The 25,157-nt window shown below is 40.1% G+C and overlaps 1 protein-coding gene across 2 annotated transcripts in view; it reads left to right on the forward strand.

Moving 5' to 3' along the window:
* The window catches only part of Mbd5 (methyl-CpG binding domain protein 5), a 137,223-nt gene extending 113,468 nt beyond the window's left edge, over window positions 1-23,755 (forward strand). For both annotated transcript variants that reach the window (XM_032903262.1, XM_032903263.1), the window contains 3 exons: window positions 11,130-11,203; window positions 20,544-20,619; window positions 23,149-23,755. In XM_032903262.1, coding sequence (XP_032759153.1) covers window positions 11,130-11,203; window positions 20,544-20,619; window positions 23,149-23,220 — 222 coding nt within the window. In that variant the 3' untranslated portion in view covers window positions 23,221-23,755. The remainder of the gene's footprint in view (window positions 1-11,129; window positions 11,204-20,543; window positions 20,620-23,148) is intronic.
* Window positions 23,756-25,157: the final 1,402 nt, after the last annotated feature.

A 25,157-nucleotide genomic window follows, 5' to 3' on the forward strand; every position in this document is an offset into this window, starting at 1 on the left:
TATTTCTTGCCACTACTTCTTTTAGGTGTGGTTTCTTCTTTTTATTCTCTCGGGTGTGATGTTTAGCTGCCTTTTTTTTTAATGTAGGCACTTAGTGCTATGAACTCGCCTCTTAGAACTGCTTTTGTTGTGTCCCATAAATTTGAGTATGACGTGTACGCATTTGCATTGAATTCTAGGAAGTCTGTAATTCCATTCTTTATTTCTGTCTTGATCCATTTATCATTCAGCCGAGAATTGTTCAGTTTGAGTTTGTAGGTTTCTGCCTTTTTTTGTTGTTGAGATCCAGCTTAATCAAGGTATCTAGGACTGGAATGATGATAATGGTTCTGGGTGGTGATATGCGGTTTGTCTCTTTTGGGTGAGCGCTTTGTTCCTTAGTTTCTGCTTCCTTCCTGGATTTAGGGACTGCGGTGGCTGCCTGAGCTTAGGTCCTGAGGAGCAGAAGGGGAGTGTGGACACCCTTACAGTCTACTTGTTGCTTGTAACCCAGCACTTGGGTTAGCAGGGGTGTGAGGGGTGCTTGCTGTGGTTGAAAATGAGGATAAAGTGTGGAGTAGGGGAGGGGAGTAATTAGTAGATTCTCTGTGGGATCCACAGGAGATGGGGGAGGAGTGTAGCTGATGTTCTGTTGTGGAGTTAGGGATGAGACTGGAGGTTGGATTGGAAGGGAAGAGGAAAGGGTGAAAGTGTTCAGTTGACTTACCTATTTTCCTGGCCTGCTGGGCAGGTAGAGTCCCAGTGAATGCCTGCTAGTGGCAGAGTTTGGGATTATGGGATAATTGGAAGAAGGAAGGTTGGAGGAAAGGGGCTTTGTGGTACATTGGGGGGAGGGGGGTGTCAGAGAGTAAAGGAAGACCATAGCAGATTTTCTGCTGCGGGGCTGGGGTTGAGTCTTGTCCCATTGGATCTAGAGGGGCAGAAGGCTCAAATCTTTTTTCCTCTTTCTTCCTCTCTTTCTTCCTCTCTTTCTTTCTTTCTTTCTTTCTTCCTTTCTTTCTTTCTTTCTTTCTTTTTCAATGTTTTTAGGATTCTATTTTATGTTTAGTCAGTATTTTTTGTCTGCATGTATATATATATATATATATGTACCTGGGGCCCATGGAGGTCGAAACAAGGCATGATATTCCCTGGAACTGGAGTTACAGATGGTTTTGAGCAACCACATGGGTGTAGCGAATTCCACCTGCACCCTCTGCAAGTGCAGCAAATGCCCTTAACCACCCAGCCATCTCTCCAACAACTTTGGCTGTATAAAATCTATCTTCTTTAGTTTGGTTACCAGTTGGTTTAAATGTGGCCTTTGCAAACGTCTTCCATCTTGGTTGACTTTAGCCTCTGGCCCTCATTTTCTCACACTCACACACACCCCAATGATCTTCCTGTTAACCTTCTCTCCTTAGCATTCTCTCTGCTGTTGCCGTACTCTTAGCTCCATCTTCACCCTCCCTTACACGCGCCTCTCCCAGTTGCTTCTTGGCTTCTGCCGTCACTCCTAGGTGAACATGCACATTTAGAGATGGGACAACTAAGGTCTAGAAATGAAGAAGAACACATGACATTTGTTCCCCGGGCTCCTCGGTATACAGTTTTTAGGCTCTGTCCACTCACTTTCAGGTTTCTTATTTTTCTTTATGGCTAAATTAAATTCCATTGTGCTTATGTACCTCATTTTCAATATCCATTCATTAGTTGATGGACCTGTGCGCTGTTCTGATTTCTTAGTTATTTGTGAATAGAATAACAATGAACATGGGTGAGCAAGTTATATATATAAATTTGTTGTCATTTCATGGGGGTAACCATTCTATCTTTAGTAAGGCAGAGACTACAAATGGATTGAATTTGCATTTTCTTTTTCTAATGATATCAAACAATTGTTAACATATTTATTAACCATATTTGCTTTGAAAAGTCTCTGTTCAAATATAGTAGTCCATTTTTTTAAATGGGTCATTCATGTTCTGTATGGTTTTTTTTATTTGTGCTTTATAAGGCCTATATGTTATTACTTTTTGGACAAATAGGTGTCATCTGCCACTTTTGATCTCGTATGAACTAGCCTTAAAAAGTTGCTACTCACTAATAATCAAAGCATAAAATTCTTATTTTTCATGAATAAATCTTTTTCTCTTTTCAGTGCTATCCCTTTGTTCTTCACTGTGACTTTATGTGTATTCTGAACCTTAAAGAATGACTTTTCAACAGAGGGGCTCAAAATTAAATCCTTATCAAAACTTACTCATGTGGGGGCAACATGGTTTCTGTGTTTTAGTTCATCATCATCATCATCATCATCATCATCATCATCATCATCACACACAAAGAGAGAGAGACGGAGAGAGAGAGAGAGAGAGAGAGAGAGAGAGAGAGAGAGAGAGGAGAGAGAGTTTTTTGAGAATGTGGTATTCTCATATTCTGTGTTCCAGGAATATAAGCTTAAGAAGTTGCACGTGGGAGCCCACTCTGGGAGGTGTGCCCTCCTGCAATGTCTTAGCATTTTATTTAAAGAATGTTCTTTGTGTACTTGATTACACATGGTAGCTAATCTGTAGTCTGTAGTACTGTGATCCTGTGTCCAACATGTTCCTCATGCAGTCACTTTTTCTTCTCTATCTTCCTAACCACTGTTGGAAATGAACCTTTTTCTGCATAGCCACAGTCTTTGGGCTACATTTCGGCTAGTGTTATGGCACAGGTACCATTCTGCTGGTACCAGAATCGTTTAGAAATGAAGCAGAATGATGTTGGAAGTAATAAGAAAGATAAAATCCAGACCAACAAAGTCAGTCCCTAATCCAAATTTGAAAGATAATAAAAATGAAGAACTAGACCACTCCAAAGATGGGAAATATTACTGACCGAAAAGCTAGGGAAGACTGTAAACTTTAACTGTGGTGACCTTTCGTTCCCTTAAGCAAGATTAAGCTAGAATCAGAGGTATGTTCCTTCCCCAGACTGATAACTAAGATTAATGTAGATGGCAGTCCCCAAGCTTAGAGCAACTTCTATCTAGACAGCAGAAATGGAATCTAAATTCTCAGGCAACTCTAACCCATGCTACTGTGACACATTTTCCTAGAAATTCAAGTTTGCCCCAAACTCTTATTGTGTTCATGGATGGTGGCACGATAAGGTACGTGATATCACATTGGAGGATTTACTTTTTCATAGTAATTCTATAACACTTAAAAATACTCGAATCCCAGTAGAACAGAAGTGGCTGCCAAAGTGCCGTTGAGAGTGTCACTGCATAGGATGGTGGTGATGGGCTGGTTGGCACACTGAAAATGCCAGGGTTTATGAAGAAGTTTCTCATCTGTTCTGCACTGGCGAATTATTTTTATCCTTCACAAATAAATCAAACAGTTATTATTTATCACTAATTTAAGATACCTCAAAAGGACTGAAGTAGTATTAATCTTGTTAGTGGTATTGTTCAGTTTGAAGATGTTATTATTTTTAACTATTTACTGGTATCTTCAATGTTTCTATTTAATAGTTTTATAATAGTCAATGGATGCTTCATATTTATTACTTCAGATCTGTGTTTCCTAGACTTTAGCACTGCATATTGCCTGTACTGTTATTTAATATTCTTCTTTTTAATGTATTAATTTATTCTGTCAACAAATACTTCTTGTGCAGTCACATACTAAACTTTAGGCCACCTTGAAAGTTTAAATAGCGCCTTTATTCTTCAGATATATTGTGTATTTTTAAATATGAATTGATGTAAATCATGATGATTAAATTATTGAAAGATTTTATACTGTTCTACTAAAAATAATACCACATTCGTCTGTAGCATTTTGGGAAAGAATACTTTGGTGTAAAGCAGCTTTTTATTAATGTTCTTTTTAGATCCTAGTAACTGGTCATGATGTACATCTTTATCCCCACTTGCCGGAGGAGAGAACCGGAGCTCAGAGATGAGGCATTATTACAGACTAGAGTCACAGCATTCAGGCAAATTCAAACCTTGGCCTTCTAACTCTACACATAGTATTCTTCATTAGCCAGAATCCCGAGACATGCTAGAAATCAAATGGGAAGCCCTAAGACAGAATGTCTCATCTCAGTTATGAAATCTGTATATAGCTAGTACTCCATCAAACTTAGTTTGATAACCATATCAGTTTAGCAAAATAATAGCAGTAAATCACGCTGAGGCCTGGATTCTTGACCAGATGTACAGAACAAGGCATGCATTTCCTCCTTTGGAACAGTACTTAAATCCCATTAGAGAGTGTTTGGTTACCCCCGTAGCATTCATACCACTGTTGCCATGGATAGTCTTGACTCCCTCATCATCATCACATCTCACAGAATTCACGGCTAGGTAGGACTGTTGATGACTCTCTTGCCCAGAAGCCTGCACAGCACCTTCTGGTACTACAAAAAATCAGTCAAGGAAGAAAACTTCCTGTTTAGTACCAACTTGATTTCTCCGTGTCCTGTGATGGAACTGTGTACCAACTTCAGCAACCATCTAGTTCTTGGCGGGTAACCAGGAACCATGCAGAATCCTATACTGTTTTGGGAGTCTCGGGGGCACCCCTGACCAACACCTGGAAAAGCAGTATACGCTACTTGGCAAAGGCTTTTTGTTTGGCAATTCGTGACTTCTGGAGGAGCCTTTTCCCATTAGCAGAGTAATCCCAATTAGATGCTTTTCTGTGAACATATCTATGTACGAAGCTTATAAAATAGTAGGTTTTCATGGTTTTTCTTTTTGCAAACAACCATAGTGTAGCATGTAGTTTTTAAAAATGATCCATGCTAATTCCAGCTATGTACCTGCATTGGCGGTCTCGCCCACCCCCACGGCCAGCCCTAAGTGGCCATCTTGCCTTGGTTCCTGTGGCCAGACTGCTGCCAAGATACTCCAGTCAAAAACCCCTCCCAGGCTAGCTCTCTTGATCTCTGCTTGCTAAACTGACCCAACCAGTCTTTGTTGAAATGCCTGGAGCTATCATTCAGTTCCCCTTAGGTTCATGAAATGAAAACACTAGAGACTTAAACCAGCCAGACTTACAACGGTAAATCTCCAGCCCCAAAATGCTAGTGCAAAGAACACAAAACTCAACTGATATAAATACAAGCTGCATGCCTAGATTGGGCAAATGTACCCTACCCTACTCTATCGCCAGCTATGAAATCTCTACCTACTTGTGGCTCCTCCAGGCTGTGTGGGTCAGCTCCATCTTCATCTTCCTTCATCTTGTCTCCCTCTGTCCTCCATTTCATCTGACCCTTCTCTTCTCCCCTCCTCTTCCTGTTCTGCCCAGAAGATCCAGCCTCCATACCTTCGCCTAGGGATTAGCTTCCTGTCGTCTTTATCAGACAGTCAACCAACTAGGGGAAATTCCCCTATACCTCAGTGTTGTTTATCTATCTCCCACCCCCTACTTTGTTTTATACTCCCATTCCTCTCTCTATTTAAACCTCCCTTCCAATCTCCCCCTTTAACTCTTCATGTCGCCTATGTTCTACTACCCCTTTTCCTTAAAGTCTTTCTTTCGCCTTCCCATTAATTGTCCCTTTCTAGTTTTCTAGATTCTGCTCCAACTTAAACACAGATCAAAAGATTCAAGGCTAACTAAAGTCTACATATGAGTGAACCCATGCAACATTTGTCTTCCTGGGTCTGGTCTTCCTCAATATAATGTTTTCTAGTTCCTTCCATTTACCTGAAAATCTCACAATTTCTCTTTTTCTTTACAACTGAATAAAACTTCATTGTGTGCAGGTACCACATTTTTATTATCTGTGCATGGAGTGGTAGTCATCTACACTGCTTCGATGTCCTAATGATTGTGAATAGCAGCTATGAACATGGAGAGGCATGAGTCTTTGAGATTGTAAATTTCTTTGAGTTTATGCCCAGTTATGGTGTGTTTATCAATCTAGAGTTGGTGGGACCTAAGAAGATAAGCTGATAAATGAGGCAGACAAAAGTCTCATGCAATAGCCAACTTTATTCAGAGTCTCAGACAGTTTATTGGGTAAAGTGTATAATCACAAAGGCAGGCCACACACAGTGGGCAAGTCACCTGGGATGGGTAAGCCATACAGGACAAAATTGTGTTTTTCCGTAGAGGGTCATGAATAACAACATTTGAAGTGAACTCACTCCCATCCACTCTACATGGAAGGGTCATGAAAACACATTCCAAAAACAATTCCACATTTTTGAAGAAACTTAAGTTCACAAGACTCTTGTCTTGGTTTCTTGGAGTTGTCTCACAACTACTCAGAATTCTCCTTACACAACTCCATTCTTGGACCATGCTCCAACAATGGTATAGCTGAGATGTGGAGTTAGCTTGTTTCTAGTTTTCTGAAGAACTGCCACACTATTTCAATAGTGGCTGCACCAGATTGTACTCCCAACAAAAAATGAAAGTTTCTTATTCCCCAAGTCCTTATGTACATTTGCTGTCTTTTATTTTATTAATCTTCGCCATTCTGACTAGGTAAGATGAAATCTCAAAATAGTTTTAATGTGTATTTCCATGATAATTAAGGATCATAAACAATGTAAGTTTTCCCTAAGAACTCCATTCAGTTCCAAAACCCACAATAGTTGAGTTGCTTGTTTTCCTAGTATTTAGTTTTTTAGTTCTTTGTTTATTCTGGACACTAATCCTCTGTCTGACATATAGCTGGTAAATAATCTTCCCATTTTATAGGATGCCTCTTCAGTCTATTATCAGTTTCCCTTGCATTTCATGAAGTGTTCTTTTTTGGTGGTCCTTGCCCTAGCTACTATTACCATTACCACTACCACTACCACTATCATTACCATTACCATACCATTACCATGATAAACATCATGGCCAGGCTAACTTATAAAAGCAAGCACTTAATTTGGCTTACAGGTTCAAGAGACTAGGTTCTATGTCAGTGGAGCAAAAGAACAGCTTACAGCTCACATTTTGATCCACATCCACAAGTCAGAGAGAGCACTTGGAGTTGAAGGAGTCTTTTGAAATCTCAAATCCAACCTACAATGACACACCTCCAACAAGGCCACACCTCCTAATCTTTCCCAAACAGTTTGACCAACCAGGGATCAAGCATTCAAACAAAAGAGCCAAACTCATTCAAACCATTGCAGTCCTGTTCCTTGGTGACCAAAGTCCTATTCAGAGTGTTCTTACCTGAGCCTATATCCTGAACTGAACTCCCTACTCTTGCTTCTAGAAGCTTTAGAGTTTTAGTTTCAACACTGAATTATTTGATGCATTGTAGTTGATTTGTGTGGAGGGTGAGAGAAGTATAAAGTTTCATTCTTCTACATGTAGGGTATCCAGTTTTCCCAAACCATTCATTATAGATGCTGTCTTTCTTCCAGCATATTTTTTTGTCATTTTTGTCAGATGGTTATAGGTTGGAGTTGATTCTGGGCCCCCCAGTTGAGGGCATTGATCAGTGTGTCTGGTTTTACACCAGTGGCATGGTGTTTTTACTGTGATCCTCAGGAATGAGACTATCTCCAACAGAGTTTGGGGGCATTTATTTTGTTTTGTTTAGGAGTGTTTTGGTTATCCAGGAGTCTTTGTTCTTCCATGCAAATTTTTAGATTATTTTTCAATTTCTGTAAAAAATTTCATTGGATATTTGATAGGAATTGCTTCTTATACTTGTTAAATATGCATGAAGAGTAATGAAGGCTACCTTTATTGGAATGAGATTTTGAGATTATGACCAAAGCTAAAATGATACAGTCATCTACCAGTTTTTCACTAAGCTAGAAATTAATTTGAGGAAGACCTGACTTGTAAGTATACAAAAATCTAAGATTACAATTATACACAAACGATTAAGTATCTTCAAATAACATACTCCTTAAGCATAAGTTTTATAAAAGATATTTGTGTGTTTAATATTTTAATGTCATATTTATATGCTTGATTTTTCCTGTTTTTTATTTACATGATAACTAATTTATAAAGGAATCTTATTAAATCATTAAGTATGATTGCCATTTGATTAGAATTTGAATATATTTTGCTCTTCTGATGCCATTTTTAGGAGTAATTTTAAAGTTTCTTAAAAGTTTTCAAATATTCCACTATTTTCCCAGAAACAATATGCAGTGTGTGTGCGTGTGTGTGTGTGTGTGTGTGTGTGTGTGTGTGTGTGTGTGTGTGTGTGTACACATAGTAAATAAACATTTTCCTGGGGACAATAGTGGTTTTGTCACAGAGATGCACAGTGGTGTGTACCTTCCTTTTGTTTAGTTTCAGAAGCCACTGCCATTACTCCTCTCTCAAGGCCACTGAACCACCTGTGAATATTGTGGCTCAGTGTGACCGTATCTTAGAGCTTCAGAAGCAGAGTTAAGTCAAGAGACTATGGTAGGTAAATAAATTCAAAAGAATTAAAGGCCATTGGAAAATCATCGAGGCATTTAAAAAAATTGAATAAAGCACAGTGGATAAAGGTGCTTGCTCTCAAGCCCAAGGACATGAGTTCAATCCCCAGGACCCACATGCTGGAAGAAGAGGACTAACTGCTACAAGTTATCCTCTGGCCTCTGTGGGCCGGTCATTAGCACACGCACGCACACAGATACGTGTAATTGAAACAGCAAATTCATACACACATAAATGTAAGTAAGACACAAACAGTTAACTGAAAACAAATTGGACATGTTAATAAATATCAGCAATTTTTTATTTTAAATAATTTAGCCTAGCTTTCTGTTAACTGTATACATTCATGTATATTTATATATATACTTTTTAATGTAGCTTTCTTAACAAAATTATATTTTAATTAATGCTGAACTTAACATGGTGGAAAGAGGATGAGTATTCTGGAATCAGAACTATTCAATTCTGGCCATATAGTCTCAACTCATTACTCTCATATGCAAAATGAAATTAATTTGTAAGATTATCACGGTACATGATAAAGTACTTCTACATAAAATACACTAGATGTTTTTACTGCCCCTTGTTTCTTACTCAATCAAAATTATAAATTGAGAATTTAAAAAATATTTTGGCCTAACCAGCTTTTAAAATTGAGGCCAGCGGGCTAATTTTTGCATTTTTTTGTTTCAATGTGAACCTGAATTCTGTGGCTCACCATACTTCCGAGGTGTGTGTCCACGCAGGGTGGATAGATCTTTCTGTGCAGCAGGGTTTCTCTCCTGCTGGTGTAAAGTTCACTTACAAATGTGAGGTTAAGCATGGGAGACAACTGTATAATGAACCCTGGTCTCAAAAAACGAGCAAAGCATCACTGTATTACTGTTCATAAATGTAGTATGTACAATATTTTGTATGTTCCTTTCATGAGTGCAAACATAGAATAGAACGTTACCATGAAATGTGAAACTGCACTAGAAGCCTTCTGTGTGTTAGAGATGTGGGTATATTCAGCTCACACGGGCTCTTCTGCTCAGCAGGACACATCTCTTTATGATATGTGGCAAGAACAAAGATGTCTTTTCATCTGGCCCATGTTGCATCAGATATCCCTAACGAACTTGGTTTCTTTGAGACAGTGTACAGAACTACGCAAACTGATAACGTTTGTGTTACTTGACTGAACAGACACAGGTGTCCACACTCAGACATGAAAATAAGACGCTTTGTTATTCTTACTGTGCACCAGTTTGAGGAGGAGGCCACAGAGAAATTATTTATAAATGACATTCATGAGTGTCATTAAAATTTAAAGACAGAAGCTAATTCCTTATAAGTATTTATTTTCTTATCCATGAAACTTTTCCCAAACTCTGAATTTTTAAATAGTAGTGGCTTAAGTAGTGAGGCACGTACAGATAGGGGTAACTTGATTTAAAAAAAAAATTCCCCAAAGCATTTTGATGTATGTACATTTTCTGTATTTTTGTTTCTTTGTTTTTGTTTTGTTTTTAAAGGGGAGGGAGTTCCAAAAACTCTGTGCATGCCCCATGCATGAGAATACCCAGCCCCAGTGGGTAGCCCAAGTTCCACAGATTTGCAGTGAGGGCAGGACAGAAGAGGAGACAAGCCCACAGAGTACTAGCCCCTCTTTTTACAGTAGCAAGGACCCTTCTTGGGGTTTTTGTTTGTTTTGGTTTTTGGCCTCTGGGGAACCTGATGCATTCTACATAATAGTTACTTTAAACTGGTCAGTGTACAATGTGGTCTTGCATTCTAATGATCACAAAACATAATGAGATAGGTATTGCTGGCCTTTTGCCCAGGGATGAGATAGAAAATGTGTGCCTGGGAGTGGAGAGTTATCCATCCATTAAGAGCACTTGTCCTTTTTTTTTTTTTTATCTTTATTAACTTGAGTATTTCTTGTTTACATTTCGAATGTTATTCCCCTTCTCGGTTTCTGGGCCAACATCCCCCTAATCCCTTCCCCTCCCCTTCTATATGGGTGTTCCCCTCCCCATCCTCCCCCATTACCATCCTCCCCACAACAATCACGTTCACTGGGGGTTCAGTCTTGGCAGGACCAAGGGCTTCCCCTTCCACTGGAAGAGCACTTGTTCTTAAGAGGACAACCCAAGTTCAGTTCCTAGCAGCCACATGGTGGCTCACAACCATCTGTAACTCCAGTTCAAGGAACTCGGATGCCCTCTTCTGATATCCACAGGTCCCGGGCATGAACAAGGCAGAACAGTCACTAAAGTAAAATAAATCTAAAACTTTTAAAGAAATATTTAAATGCTTTGTTGATATTAAGAAATGAGTTAAGACTCTAGTTCCAACCTGTTGTCCCCAAAGCCCGCCCCCTTCCCCGAGCACCACTCTTATCTTTCCCCGTGAGTTGTGAAGAAGCAGCTTCCGAGAGTATAAGGCCTGGATAGAGCCAGGATTTGTGAGCTAAATGATGACGCATAATCAAAGTTATTTAAATTCCAGGTTTTGTTCCCAAAACATTATTTCCGAAACACTGACAGTGTCAACGCCAAAGTGGCTGTCATTTCCCCTGACGCTTCAACATAAAGTCCCAGAATCAGCTTGTAATTGAGCAAGGACAGTGTCCATTTGTTGAGGGTCGGGGAGGGGGCTATGTTCCCCAGTGCCACACTTGCTGTCCAGCAAGAGTGCAGAATAAAAAGCATGTTCAACAATTACAGGTCTGGGTAATGTGGTTTGGTGTTCACTCAGGTGGAGCCTGAGAAGTTGAAGACACTCACAGAAGGGTTAGAAGCCTACAGCCGAGTCCGGAAAAGGAGCAGAAAGTAAGCGCTTTGGTTTTCTATTCTCTCTTCCCTGCAGAGACTGTGAAGTCTCAACCATGTGTGTCATGCAGTAAAAATTATTCGATATTTATTATCAGAAGACCATAACGGACACACCAAGTGTACTATTGCAGAAAGACGTTTTCCATGTGATTTGTCTGTCTGTCTGTCTGTCTTGTAGGATTTGCTTCTTCATCCATTCTGTCCTTCCTCCATCTTCACCTCTTTGTAAGATACTGGGGGAGGGGGGTAGGGCATGCAATCACACACATGCTAGCAGATTACTTACGGACCAAGGCGATGCCAGTGACGTCGCCACAATTAAAGGACTGGAATATAAGTTCTCCTAGCACTATAACATGAAATTGAGCTTTGAACCATTATTATTCAAGTCCTTCTGGATTGTTATTTGTTGAATAAAATATACAGACATGAAGGTAATATTATAAAGCACTTTATGATAGGGTAGTTTATGAGTTGCTGCTGTTATCTCACGTTAAGGTAGAGAAACAAATGTAGTTCCACCTGTATACACAGAGGGTAGTTTTGAACCATGTCACTGGCATGCCTGTTGAGTTCCCATTTTCAAACAACCAAGTATTATATAGTAGGGCTGGCAAGAGTAGCCTTGCTACTGAGCCTGATGGCCAGAGCTGGAAACCCTGACCCGCACAGTGGAAGAAGAAAATTGACTCCCGCAAGTTATACTCTGATCTCTAAGTGTGCACCAGGGTGTGGGTGAACTGTGCACGTAAACACACACAGCTAAATTTCTTTCTAAAAATAATTACACATTAATCTTTGTTCATTTGTAAAACCTTAAGACACAGGCTTAGTCTTTGCTGGTTTTGTTTTGATATTTTATTGTATTTTTTTTTATTTTATGTGATGCTGGGGATAGAACTCGAGAGTGTCCCAAATTCATGAATGCTCTACCACTTGCCAATCCTATTCACCATCCTCTTGAAATTACCAGCTTCACTTACATGGTTGGGAGTAGACCCTAAAAGTTCCAGGGCCCTCTACACTGACGTGGCACTTCCCCTGCAAGGCTGGGTGGAGGACAGGACCAGTAAAATTAACACAAGCGCAAAAAGAAGGGGATACTGTGAAACACTGATGTGACACATTTATAGTGAGGCAGTGCTGAATCCTCAGTGGTGCCCCTGCTTTTGCTCTACCAGACTCCAAATGCTTCTGCAAGGGAAGCACACTAGATACTTGGGTTATCTGCAATAACCCAGTTCTGTATTTGGTAACACAGAAGTGACACTCACAAACACTGTGTTGAGGTGAACTGGATCTTTCCCCCGGCACCAAATTTTCAGTTAGGCCGTTTGTGAGGGGGATGCATAACACAATTTTAAATTGTTTCTTTTTGAGCCAGTCTGCTGTTTGTGGTGAGTTGATATGGGACCATGTTTAATAATGTTCTTTATCATAAAAAAAAATCGAGTTTAGCACACAGATTGGAGCAAAAGAAGAAAATACAAAGCAGAAGTAATAAGATACAGCCTTACTTACTCTGCTGCTATCTAACTACACTGGCCGGCCTCGTGTACACCTGAGCAGTGTTTTACATTTTACAGGGCTGTTATTTTCTTTTGTGTTACTCTCCCAGTCACAAAATAATCTGTAATTACTGAGCCCATTTACAGAGGAGGACACTTAGACCCAAATATCTTGACTAATAAGTTGGAAGTTATATAATGAATAAATGATGTTGAGTCAAATCGCTTATTCACTTATTTATTCCCAATATTATCTATTCCTAATACAGAAAAAAAAGTGCCACCCACAGTGTTATTGTCCTTACAGACAGACCTTAAAACACACAATTAAAATGTTAAAATAACAAGGAAAGCGATATATGTAAGTATATATGGGAAAGCATAGAGAAGTGACAGTTACCTCAGCAAAGATGCTTCTAGAGCTGCACATCCTGGCATGCACCTTTAGTCCCAGCGCTCAGGAGGCAGAGGCAGGTGGATCTCTGTGAGCTCAAGTCTGACTGCATCTGCATGGTGAGTTCCAGGACAGCCAGATTTAGGTAGAGAGACCCTGACTCAAAAGAGGAACAAATGGTTCCTAGAAATGACACCTAACCCAAACCTTACACGGTACCAAAATGGGGTGGGGTGGGGCAGTATTTAGATAAGGTCTGTATTGAATTTGGGGGAGCACCACACAGCACACTCCAAGAAGTAGAACCAGACGGCTAAGCAGGAGCCAGCATATTGTCTGTATTGGAAGTATCCAGATCAGGCGGGCGGTCAGATCTTTTCACCTCGATTTGAATGTATAAGAGGTAGAAGATGATCTAGAAGCTCATGCCAGGACATGAGAAAAGATAAGAACCTAAGCAATGATAAGAACAGAAGGGAAGAAATGTGATCAGGAAATATTTAGGAGCCAAAATAAAGAAATCCTGCTGATGATCAGAATAGGAAGGAGAGCAGTCACAGACCTGGGCTTGCATGGTGAGGAGAGGGTGGAAACACTGACTGACGGATATACCTTGTGTCTGTGGGGTAACTGGCAGACAAGTCTGAAATGGTATTCAATGTGTAAAAATGTTACACTCACACAGAGGTACAGATTAGTGCTCTAAGGATTCAATGCTGGGAAAGCACGACATTTACAAACATGGAAACGATGGAGTAAATGACTAGGAAGAGGAGAAGAGCTGGTGGGAGGTTGGTTTTGTGTAGAAGACAAAGACTAAAGATGACCACAGTGCTTTAGGCATGTAATCCAGCACTCTGAGAAGTTGAGGCAGGAGGTTCCCTATAAGCTCAAGACCAGCTCAAGCCACAAAGTGAGAAGCTGTCTCAAAATGAGAAAGAAAACAAAGACTGAACAATCAACAGAGATATAATAAGACAAGAATGATTCTTCTCCATTGGATTGGGCAACTGGCAGCAACTGGCAGCCATTGTGGCCAGGGCAAAGGCTGGTTTCCAGTTTTTGGGGGGCATACAAAGTGCTCATGGTTTATGGAATGAAATGAGGAAGTTGAGAAAGGAGACGTTTACTTTCTATTCTTCCTGTGAAATTTTCCTGAAAAAACACAATAAAGGTGGGGAGTTTTATATTTAGGGGTTTTTGGAGGGGGGGTGTCGGTTTGGGTTTGAGTTTGTTTATTGTTGTTTTGGAGGGTCACGTGCTTATGCCCGCATTATATGTAGACCATGTGTGTGCCTGGTTCCAGTGGAGGTCAGAAGATGAGTCAGATCCACTAGAACTGAAGTTACATAGCAACAGGAAAGCAACAGGAAACTCAAACCAGGTCCTCTGTAAGAGCGCTGAGCCATCTCACCAAAGCTACAGTAGATTTTATAGTTACTTTCTCATTCCTGTGAGGAAAAATACCCTGACAAAAGCAACTCAAGGGGAAAGGTTTATTTTGGCTTGCAGTTCCAGAGGGACTGATAGGGACACAGGCCGGTAAGGTTCCATGGCAGGAACCGAAAGCCGGCTGGTGACATCGCATCTGCACTCCGGAAACAGAATCAACAGGAAGTAGAGCCAGGTAATAAAACCTCAGGGCCTCTCCCTCAGTAGCCCGCTTACTACAGCAAGGCTCCACTTCCTAACAGCTAAACAATCTTCCGAAACAGCAGTACCAGCTTGGAACCAAGCGTTCAAATACATGAAATATTTTACATTCAAACCACAAAGTACTGCTGTAGACTAAGAAGAGGAAAAGTCTGAGAAGGGAAAGTGTTCAGAGAGTTAAGACGGCGATTCTTGACCTACATAAAACCTCCTCCTTTTACAGCTTCGTAGCTGTCTACCTCTATGTATGTTGCTTAATCCTCAGCATTTCTAAAGTGTGCATATTAATTGCTACTTTCATATTGTACGTAGGTAATATAGAGAGCCTTCCATGCAGAATGTGACATACGTAGGTGAAATTAAAAGAAATAAATTATCCAATATATTTGCCAGTTGAAACATGTTACCATAATAAACTTTAAAATTTTAGTCATTTTAATAATTAATATCTAAATATTTAATATTTATCAAATCATAAATATCATAAATGAATATCTTTAAGTTGTCATATCATTCACATCCTAATCATAAGAATTAGGAACATTTTAATACTTAATTCAGGTTAATCTTTTACTTAAAGAAGTGACTATAATGAAGAAAATTCTAAAGCTTTTAAATGCATTATATTTTCCAATTACCAGGGATCTAAGCCTTCTATGTGTACAAATTCTTTTGGTTACCTGACATCTTCTAAGGCTGAAAAATGGTAGATGATCAAAATGAGCCAGATATATTTTCACTTTAAAACTGAGAAAGGTCACCACACTTGAGTTATGGAACACATCAAAAGCAAGCTGGTAATAATTTGGAAGCTTCCTCCCTACTGGATAGCTTTCACAATGCCATATAGAAGATGCTATGTAGGCTACTAGGAGGAAATAGATAGTCAACACTCTTACCCAGCTGTGAGCCCACCAAGCTACAAGAATGCCCAGCCTGGCAGTACAAACCCAAGAGTACAATAGTGGCATGGCTTTAGGGAGTAAGCAACCACTTTTTCCCTGTAGATTTAAGGCTTGATCTATAAGACATCATTTATGCCTGATAATACTAACTGTATCAACAGTTCATGGCCGTCTAGGTCACAGGCCCTAACAGAGACTACTGCTGTTACTCTACTAAATGGACAGAGTAATCAACTGCCCCTAAGATCTCTATTGATTAATACATCTCTTGACCCTCATCAGAGAAACTCTTTTTTTAGTAGGTGGTGATGAGTATAGAGACCCACAACTGATCAACATGTGAAGAATAAGAAGTGTTCAGTTCTAGATAAGATACTTGTATCACACCTTTCCCACTAAGGTCTGAGAATCATCTTAGAAAAGGGAGTGACAGAAAGAATGTACAAGCCAGAGGAAGTGAGCATCTTCTGAGAAGCAGGCCAGCCAACATCCCAGCATGGACAGGAGAGGGACTGGTGAAGTTCTGCCCCTAGATGAAGAGCAATTAGCAAGAGACAGCTGGTCTTCAGGGATGTGGCCCTTGAGAAGCTACCCATGCTTTAGCCTATGTCTTATCCCCACATATATACAGGCAACAGTATGTACAGACTCAGAAGTGGACTCAGTGGACTTAGAAAAGAAGAAGGAGAAGGGGATAGGAGGAGAAGGAAAGGAGAAGGAAGAAAAAGGAGGAGAAGGAAGAGGAGGAGGAGGGAAAGGAGGAGGAGGAGGAAGAGGGAAAGGAGGAGGAGGAGGAAGTAGCAGTAGCAGCAGCTCGTGAAGTTGGGAGAGAAAAGTGATGGGGAAAGAGGAGAAATAGCAGAAGTTGTGGATTTTACCAAAATGAATCATATGCATATAAAACTTCCCAACATTAAAAAAGAATAAATTCAACTTAGCTTTTCTTACTTGTCTTGAATTTCCATGCTGCTTTACAGATTAGATTTTCAGAGCACGGAATTCTTGATTTTTCCATTTTTATCCAAATTTGTTGTGTTCTACCTGAAATGAGTCATAGTCTTACAAAGTAATCCGTAGTCTCTCAGCTCACACATCTAGTATCATTCATAGATTTTTACCTGGCCTTTTTTTTTTCCTTTGTGGTTAGTGAGAATAAAGAGAGTGTGTGACAATATAGTCAAAGGAGATGAGAAGTAGCAATTATCTCCATTAATAACTAGAAATGTGATTACATGAGCGTCTCTTGCATAATCAATTAGGGTTTAGAGTGTCCATTAGTAAAAATGTTTATTATTAAATGCCAGCGGGAAATAGAAAATACTAGCAGAGACTCCACGGGGGGCCTCTCAAGAGTGGGAAACCAAAATTTGACTCATTGTTCCCTTTAGGGACTCATGGAGTTTTCTCTTCCTTTCCTGAGCTCACTTGTCCCTGGCAGGAATACTGGGGAAACCACTGTGTAGACGTGACAGCTGGAAAAATGTCTCTGCATCTTGGTTCTCATGATGTCCTCAAATAATTTCATGTTCCACATCCGCGTATTCTCCCTCCAGAAGTAGTCATTTCTCCATCAGTACCTGTTTAAATTTACTATAAACACGGCATTGTGCTACTTAGTCTAAATTAACTTTGATTTTTTATTTTGTTTGTTTATGGGAAGGGGCACATGCACATGTCCTGGCAGTATCTGTGTGGCCAGAAGACAACCTGTGTGGGTTGCTTCTATTCTTTTCCACATTGGTTTTGGGATGCACACTGAGGAGGTCAGACTTTGACAGCAAGCACCTTTGCACACTGAGCCATTTCACCGGCCCATAGTGCATGTGTTTTTACAAACATTGTTTTTAATAATTGGGTGGACAATGAATGCCTAACATTCTAACTTAAGTAATATTATTAAATCACTTTTACAATTTCATCATGTTACTGTGTTCTTCATAAGAAAAAATATGACTCTTACCTTGGAAAGTTATTTATATATATATATATATACATATACTTTGAATTACATAATGATAAAAGGTTTCACCCTTTCACCTAAAAAATTTATGAAGTACTATATATACACAGTTGTCATAATACCTACTTCATAAGATTGCTCTGAAGGTTAAATGAGACAACACCTAAAGAGCTAACACAATTCTTGCAAATATAAGTCTTCCAATAATAGTAAGTACTTTTTCTCTTAAAATACAAGACAGCCGGCAAATCAGCTCTCTGGCTTTGCAAGGATGCTTTCCGAAGTCAGCCCTGGGTTCCACATGGTTGGAGAGAACCAACTCCCATAATCCGTCCTTCAATCTCAACACCATAACTTGTACATTTGCACACATAAATAAATGAATAAATAAATAATTGTTTATTTATAAATATGTATATATAAACACATGGCTTGTATACTCATATATAAATAAATAAATATAAATATATTTATATCTTTTAAAATATTCAAGGGAAGAAAGCAAGGTTCCCTATGGGCTTTTTTAATGAAATATTTTATCTTTTTTTTTTTAGCTATATCGAGCTTTTTAGGTGTAGTCCACTTTAATCCATAAAATGTTATAATCAAAAATCATAAAAAATGAACTATCCTTGAAACGTGAGTGCATACGGGGACTGGAGGATCAGTTCCATGGTTAAGAGCACCGGCTGCTCTTCCGGAGGACTAAGGCTCAACTCCTAGCACCTACACAGGAGCTAACAACCATCTGTAAATCCAGTCCCAGGGGACCCAACACTTCCTTTTGGCCTCTGTGGTTACCAGGCATGTGCATGGTGTACAGACTTACTTGTAAACAAGACACTCGTACACATAAGTACATTTTTTTAATTTAAAAAAAAAAAATAAATGCCTGTTTCTCAGTCCAAAAGACAGATGAAAGATAAACTTACTGATTGTGCTGCAGGAAGTGCGATATTGGGGATGATTTTATCAGGATTCTTACCATAGCCAAACATGGATGGTTCCACACACCTAGGCTTGGCTTTCTTCCCAGCCACCCAGGGTCACACTTAGCAAACTCCTCACTGGAAAAACAACTCAGAGTGACTCTACAAGATGCAGACCCTGGAATGGCAGGGGGTATATGTGTGAAAATGCTATGCACTGGGGAGAAAGATTGAAAAACTTATGTCAACTACAACGGTGCCCAAGATAAAGGTCCAGGAGTACTGACTAGTATGCATGACTTTCATCCTAGCACAGAGGCAGAGGATCCTGAGTTAATTCCAGGCAAGACCCTGTCTCAAAATAGTAGTGATGATGGTGGTAGTGGTGGTGGTGGTGGTGGTGGTGGTGGTGGTGGTGGTGATGATATGGGAGTGGGGAAAGATGAATTGTGCATCATGACAGCTTTTTATATGTGTAAGTACATAGAACAATCCTGTCCATGGTGTATCATATAAAACAGGAGCTAGGGAGGCCTTTGGGAGTGAGTGTGACCGAGAATAGTGACCAAGTAGAAATACTAGATTTATCTCTTTGATAAAAAAAAAAAATACTTAAAAAGAACATGTAATTTGTTAACATCCCATTCTGGAGAGTGGGTATGTTGGGGTTATTTTCTTGCCTGAACTACTTTGCATTTTAACTTTTTTTTAAATTAGTGGAGAGATAGATAGATAGATGGTTAGACAGACAGACAGACACATAGAGAGAGAGATAGGTCAGATCATTAAGAGCAGCAAGTGCTGGAGGAAATTGTTGGTTATGTCCTTATTACTTAGTAGGTTGATCTTTCCTTCCAGTTGAACTGACTTAAACGCACATCTGCTTTAACAAGATATAGGACCATTTATGTTCACTTTGGACAAAGCCACTTAGCAAATAAGCATTCATGGTGTGCCTCGAAGTATAATACTCAAAGGTGGATATCTAAGTGTCTGTAAAACACAGAAAACAACAAAGTATAGGAATGTCAGGTCATTGTGTACAGAGGATAGAGCCTAGGGAACACTATGGTAAGTGGGAAAATGTCACCTAAAGGCATTCCACTACAGTTAAAGTGTGTCTTCTCCCACAGCTGCAAATTTCCAATCTCCATATAGACGCTGAGATAGGACTTAACTCTTGGGAAGCCTAGCAGTTGATAGCTTTCTATAGGCGTTTGCTTCAGCCACTTCCCGATCAACTGTCCTGAAGGGATGAATGCCAGTGCATATTCAGAAGACTGAGGAGTAAGATTTATATAAGTAAACGAGGAGAGATGAGGTAGGGTAGGCAGAGACTGTATGGCCACAGAGAATTGACTGGCTGTCGTAACACGCAGCTTTTAAAATGGCACGTGTGCTATGTTATTCACAGAATGCTGAGCGGAGAGCAGTAGTCAGAGGCTTCTAAGACAGTCATTGTGTGTCTGTTGAAAAGATCACGTCATTTTGGTTTAAGGGGAAATGTGGCAAAGCCTGCCTCCTGGCCTCAGGTGTAACAAGGTAATAAGCCTTTTCTTACCCAGGCACCAAAATTTAGCTTTCTTTTCACTTCTCCATAGCTGAGATGATCCAGAAAGGGCGGAGGGAGCTCCCTAGTGGCCAGAGCTTGCAGTTCATCCCCGGTGTCCTAGCCACAGCTGTTTTCTGGTAGGAAGCACAGCTCTGGAGGCCATAGAACTCCTGAACCAGTCTTCTTCATCAAAATGCAGAAGAGACACAGTGGAGCAGGCTGCCTGTCCTAACCTCGGCAATGGCATTACTTTAATCGGTAGTGCTCGGTGGTGGGAACCCCAGAGTGATGCTTTATCGCCTGAACTTTTCAAATGTGAATCTAGATTGACTTTTCTCTGGTAGAATTGATATTTTTGTCTTCTGGCTAGGGAATTAAATTGAGGCTTTTGTTTCTTTAATTTGTTAATTTGGCATGTTGTTTTCATTAATTCCAGAAGTGGGAAGCTAAATAACCATTTAGAAGCTGCTATTCACGAGGCCATGAGCGAACTGGACAAAATGTCTGGGACTGTAAGTTAATTTATTTTTTCCATTATACTAGTTTCTTTGAAAATAAATTGCATTACCACGTTTTTGTTAAAATCTCTTTAACAGTGTGAAGCAACTCTCACAGCAACACTAAGATGCTAGGCAAGGGAAAGACCGGTGGCAGGATGGCATTTAAGGAAAGGGAGCCTGCGTTAGCTATGGGTTTGTTTGTTTTCTTTTTTTTAAATCTGAGATGAGTAACTTTTGTTTTCTTAAAAAGGTTCATTAAGTGTCAGCAGCAATATGGTGAGGTCCCAGCCCCAGCTTTCTGCATTTGACTGTGAGTAGCAGTGGCCATCACTGTAGACAAAATATTCAGCAATGCAACATCACTCAATCTTTTAAAGAAGAAAAATGTGAGATAAAAAGTTTAGTCCATTTTGAGGGTATATTAACTTCCTATTTTCCTTCTGCTGCCTTAAAATTAAAATGCTTTGTGCAAATTTTTGTTACTATTAACTAAACCCTGTGACCAAGGATGTCCTTTCTCTTCACATTCTGTCCAGCAGTTTGAGAGGAGAAGTATAAAGCTGTCTCTCCATCACATACAGACTCAAACACATAAATATAATTTTAGATGTCGCCAATGGCGTAGGTCATAGAAATGTATAAATCTAACCTTTGATTGGTTGGATGACACTGAGGTAAACTTGTAGGCCTAGGCCAATGGCCATCAACTCAGCGTCCTCTAGACCAGGTGTATAGTACCTGTCAGTAGAGAGGATTAGGAATGAGAGCAACAGCAATTCTAGAATTGAGAGTTGCCAACAAAGATGAGCCACTAGGACTATAGAGACGCCCAGCCCTCGGCCGTAGCTCACTGGATTCTGGTGCCTGCTTGAGGAAGGTGCTACTCTGCTCAGCCACTTCCAGGCCTAGATCCCTGCTCTGTGAGTGCCCACCACCCTTGAGACCTGGATGCGTTCCGTGTTCATATGTCCTGGATAATAGCGAGAGAGAAGGCATGAGGACGTGTCAGCATAGCTCCTACGAGCCCGGATGGCATAAACTCACGTGTGTTAGGAAATGCATTAAATGATTTACCTTCCCAAGAAAAACATAAAAATGGGTTGGCCTTCATTTCATTACTCTCTGCCTTGGGACAGTTGGCCTTTGTGGCCATCAGGCATTGGCACCTAATGAGGCAATTTCGGAATGCACTCTTCAGAAGCACTTTCTCCCTCACACTGAGCAGAGTGGAGATATGTGGGAAGGGGCATTGGAGTTGCCTCAACTCTCTTAAGAACCAAAAACTAAAATTTCTCATGTTTACAATGGTTTCAAAGATGTTAAAGCACTTGTACACACACAAAACATTAAAAACACTGTACAGCTATTAAAACATGTTTTCAGGCCATAGTTGATCCACAAACTCCTAATTTGCTGTTATGGATAAAGACTTTTTCCTCAATTACAAACCTCCTCATTAATGAATTTTAGTTGTGCTTGTTTTAAAAGGTATGTGTGGAAAGGGTCTAGAGAAAGAGGCAGTCTGGGAAGCTTAGAGCATTATCTTAAAGTTTTAAATACTATTTATAAAAACAAATTTTATCTTTGAATAAAGACAATGTTTGGTGCTGTCTAAACTTTATTTTAATTGGCTCATTGAATCTAGGGCTTCATGCATGTTTGGCAAGCACTTGAAGCTGTTAGTCTCCAACCCTTAAACATTATAATCTGAACACATAATTAAGCCAACTGACTGTTTTCTTAGTCCTGTGACATCACATTAACAGGTTAAAATCATCTGTGACAGAAGTATTTAGACCATGGGAATCGGTAAATACTACAGTGCATTTGTTTCCAAATGCTAGCTGTTTAACATTCACTTTGGCTACCACTTTAAGTCTACCCTGCCTTCTGGACCTTACTTCATTCTCTGACACAAGTAGCCATGTTACAACTTGGGAGATCTGATTATTTACCCCCTGCTCCTCAAAATGTATGTGGTACCATTCCACCCTTTCTCAATGTGACATACAGGATCAAATGCCTCCAGTTCCTGTTTTAGTATATACCAGTGCTTTGTAGTAATTATTCTCCCCAGTTTACACAAACTCAGACCTGCCAGTGAATGGCTGTGGCGTTCTATTGTCCGTGCCGATGCTTCTCATGAACAGACGTCGCTGGACTGAGCGGCACGTAGATCTTCTGATCTTCGACACTCTGCAGTAGTTATAAAAATTTGTTCTGAAAAGAACAAATGAGTACTTGGTGTTGTTTTCCTGGCTCTCCGGACACAGTGAGATAGTTGATCCAGGGATGTCTGCCTGGCAGTGCCCCGGCTCACGTGTGCTCCCCTGTTCACTGCAGCCTTCTGAGTGTTCCCCTTCCCTTGAGACAGTGTACGTACAGACTCAGGTCTTCACGACATTTTACAGTGTCTCAGGGTATAGCGATTGAAAGTGAAGCAGACTGTTTTCTGCCCAATGTCTTTGTCCGAAGTCATTTGGTGTTTGTGATTCCAATCTTCCTGTTGTTTTTTTTTTTTCCCCACCTTCTTATTTCCAGGTTCACCAAATCCCGCAGGGTGACAGACAAATGAGGCCCCCCAAACCCAAGAGGAGGAAGATCTCCAGATAACAGAGACTGCTCCTCTGACACACAGTGTTTATCAAAGGAGCGTGCACAGACACACCTGTATGTAGGTATTGATACGGCCACTGTTAGATCAATCTGTAAACCATGGCAGATAGCTCCCACCACCACAGGGCCCTAAAGGGAACAGCAGTGGAGACGTACGTTGGTCAGGAAGGAAAATGAATGTCGAAAACAAAACAGAACAATCCCAATCCCTGTATGAACGAAGCAGTAAATGGCCGAGGGACCGCTGAGAAATGTTTTCTATTGTACTAAAGTTGTGATTATAAGAATAGTCCAAATGTTTCTGAAGAATTTTCAGTGTTGTATATAGAAAATACAGAATTTCATGGTGATATTAGAAATGTAAATATTGTACAATATTGTCATGTACAAGCATACTTAATGCACACTTTATCTTTTATTGTACAAAGAAATAGTGTACAAAAATCTTTGGTTTCTATGGAGTACACCTACCAGAGACTACCAGTGTAAAGTGATAAATAAAAATACAACCTAAATGCTTTTCTATGATAATGTAAAAGATGCTGGTTTTGTATTTGACGGCAGAGAAAAGGCATGGTGATGTAATGCACACAACGAGGCATACACTGCACACCGCCGAGTGTCCATTTATGCTGTCCCTTTAGACAGCCCAGAAACACCAGACTGAGCTTGCGGGTGTCTAGGAAGCCTCCAGAGTTCGGAAGAGAGAAAACGCTCGTGGGCATTAAGAATTTAGGATCTCAACCGTTGGTTGCATTCCTATTGTTTTACAGTTTTATACATTTATGTAATGAATTTGAGTCATTTCCACTCCTCCAGCCCTCCTTTATCTCCTCGATCTGACCGGTCAGTGTCCTCCTACTTCCATGTGTCCTTGTGCCTGACCTACTGAGGTGGATTAGCGCTCCTTCCTGTGCGGGGGTGGGGGATGTATCTACTGGTGCAAGAGCAACTTGTCTCTGACTACAGCAGGAGAGGAAACGAGGAGGCCACCCAGCAGTCACTAACTGCTAACAGTCCCTCAGGTGGAGCAGGGCCACATGGGCCTCTCCACCACCCATGGCGAAACAGTGACACATTCAATCCTGTGTGAGCTTGGGCAGCTAACCACAGCTGCAGTGATGTCGTGGGTGAAGTGGCCATGACACATCCCGAGCACACCTCCCTATCCTCCAGGTCTTACGGTCTCTCCACCCCCTTTTCCTACCTTGGAAAGTTGGTATGGCTGCCCCATCACAGGGCATTTTAAAAACAGAATAGGTTTTATAATATTTTTTAAAAAATAACTTAGATTAACTATATTTAGTAAGTCTTTGATGGCCACCTTTGATCGTTTTCTATCAATGATGCTCAGAATCAAAGGGCTTTTTTTTTTTTTTTTTGCATACAACATCCAACACAGTAAAACTTTTCATTTCCACATGTGGAGGCAGAAGCTATACTTTGAAACCATCTACAGACATAAGGATGATGACAGTTCAATTTCTCTTTTTGTGGAGTGGAAAAATAAGTCAAACCACATTTTATATCATTCATCGGTACCCAGAAGTGAAAGCAGCTTGCAAAACTGAGCAAAATGAGCAAAAATGAGCAGCGGTAATTTTTATTAGCATTATGTAACATATCAGATTTATTTTATTTAAAGAATTATTTATATCATTCACAGATTATTTTTATATATACATATATATTAATGTGGCTGAAATATGTGGGTTGAGTCTTATTAAGCAAATTATTTACGTTGCATTAAATAAGAGAAATGTGAAATAAATGTAGAAAATCACTACATTACAAATATACACAGCTAAAATTGTGTAAGGTAATGAACAATAACCATTGTGCACTGTGGTGGCATAAACGAAATTCCAGACCACCTCAGTTAGAGATTGTCAAAAGAAGGGATTTGTTATCCTTCTTTCTTGGAACCAGCGTCC

Source organism: Rattus rattus, chromosome 5 (genome assembly GCF_011064425.1).
Source record: "Rattus rattus isolate New Zealand chromosome 5, Rrattus_CSIRO_v1, whole genome shotgun sequence".
Lineage (NCBI taxonomy): Eukaryota > Metazoa > Chordata > Mammalia > Rodentia > Muridae > Rattus > Rattus rattus.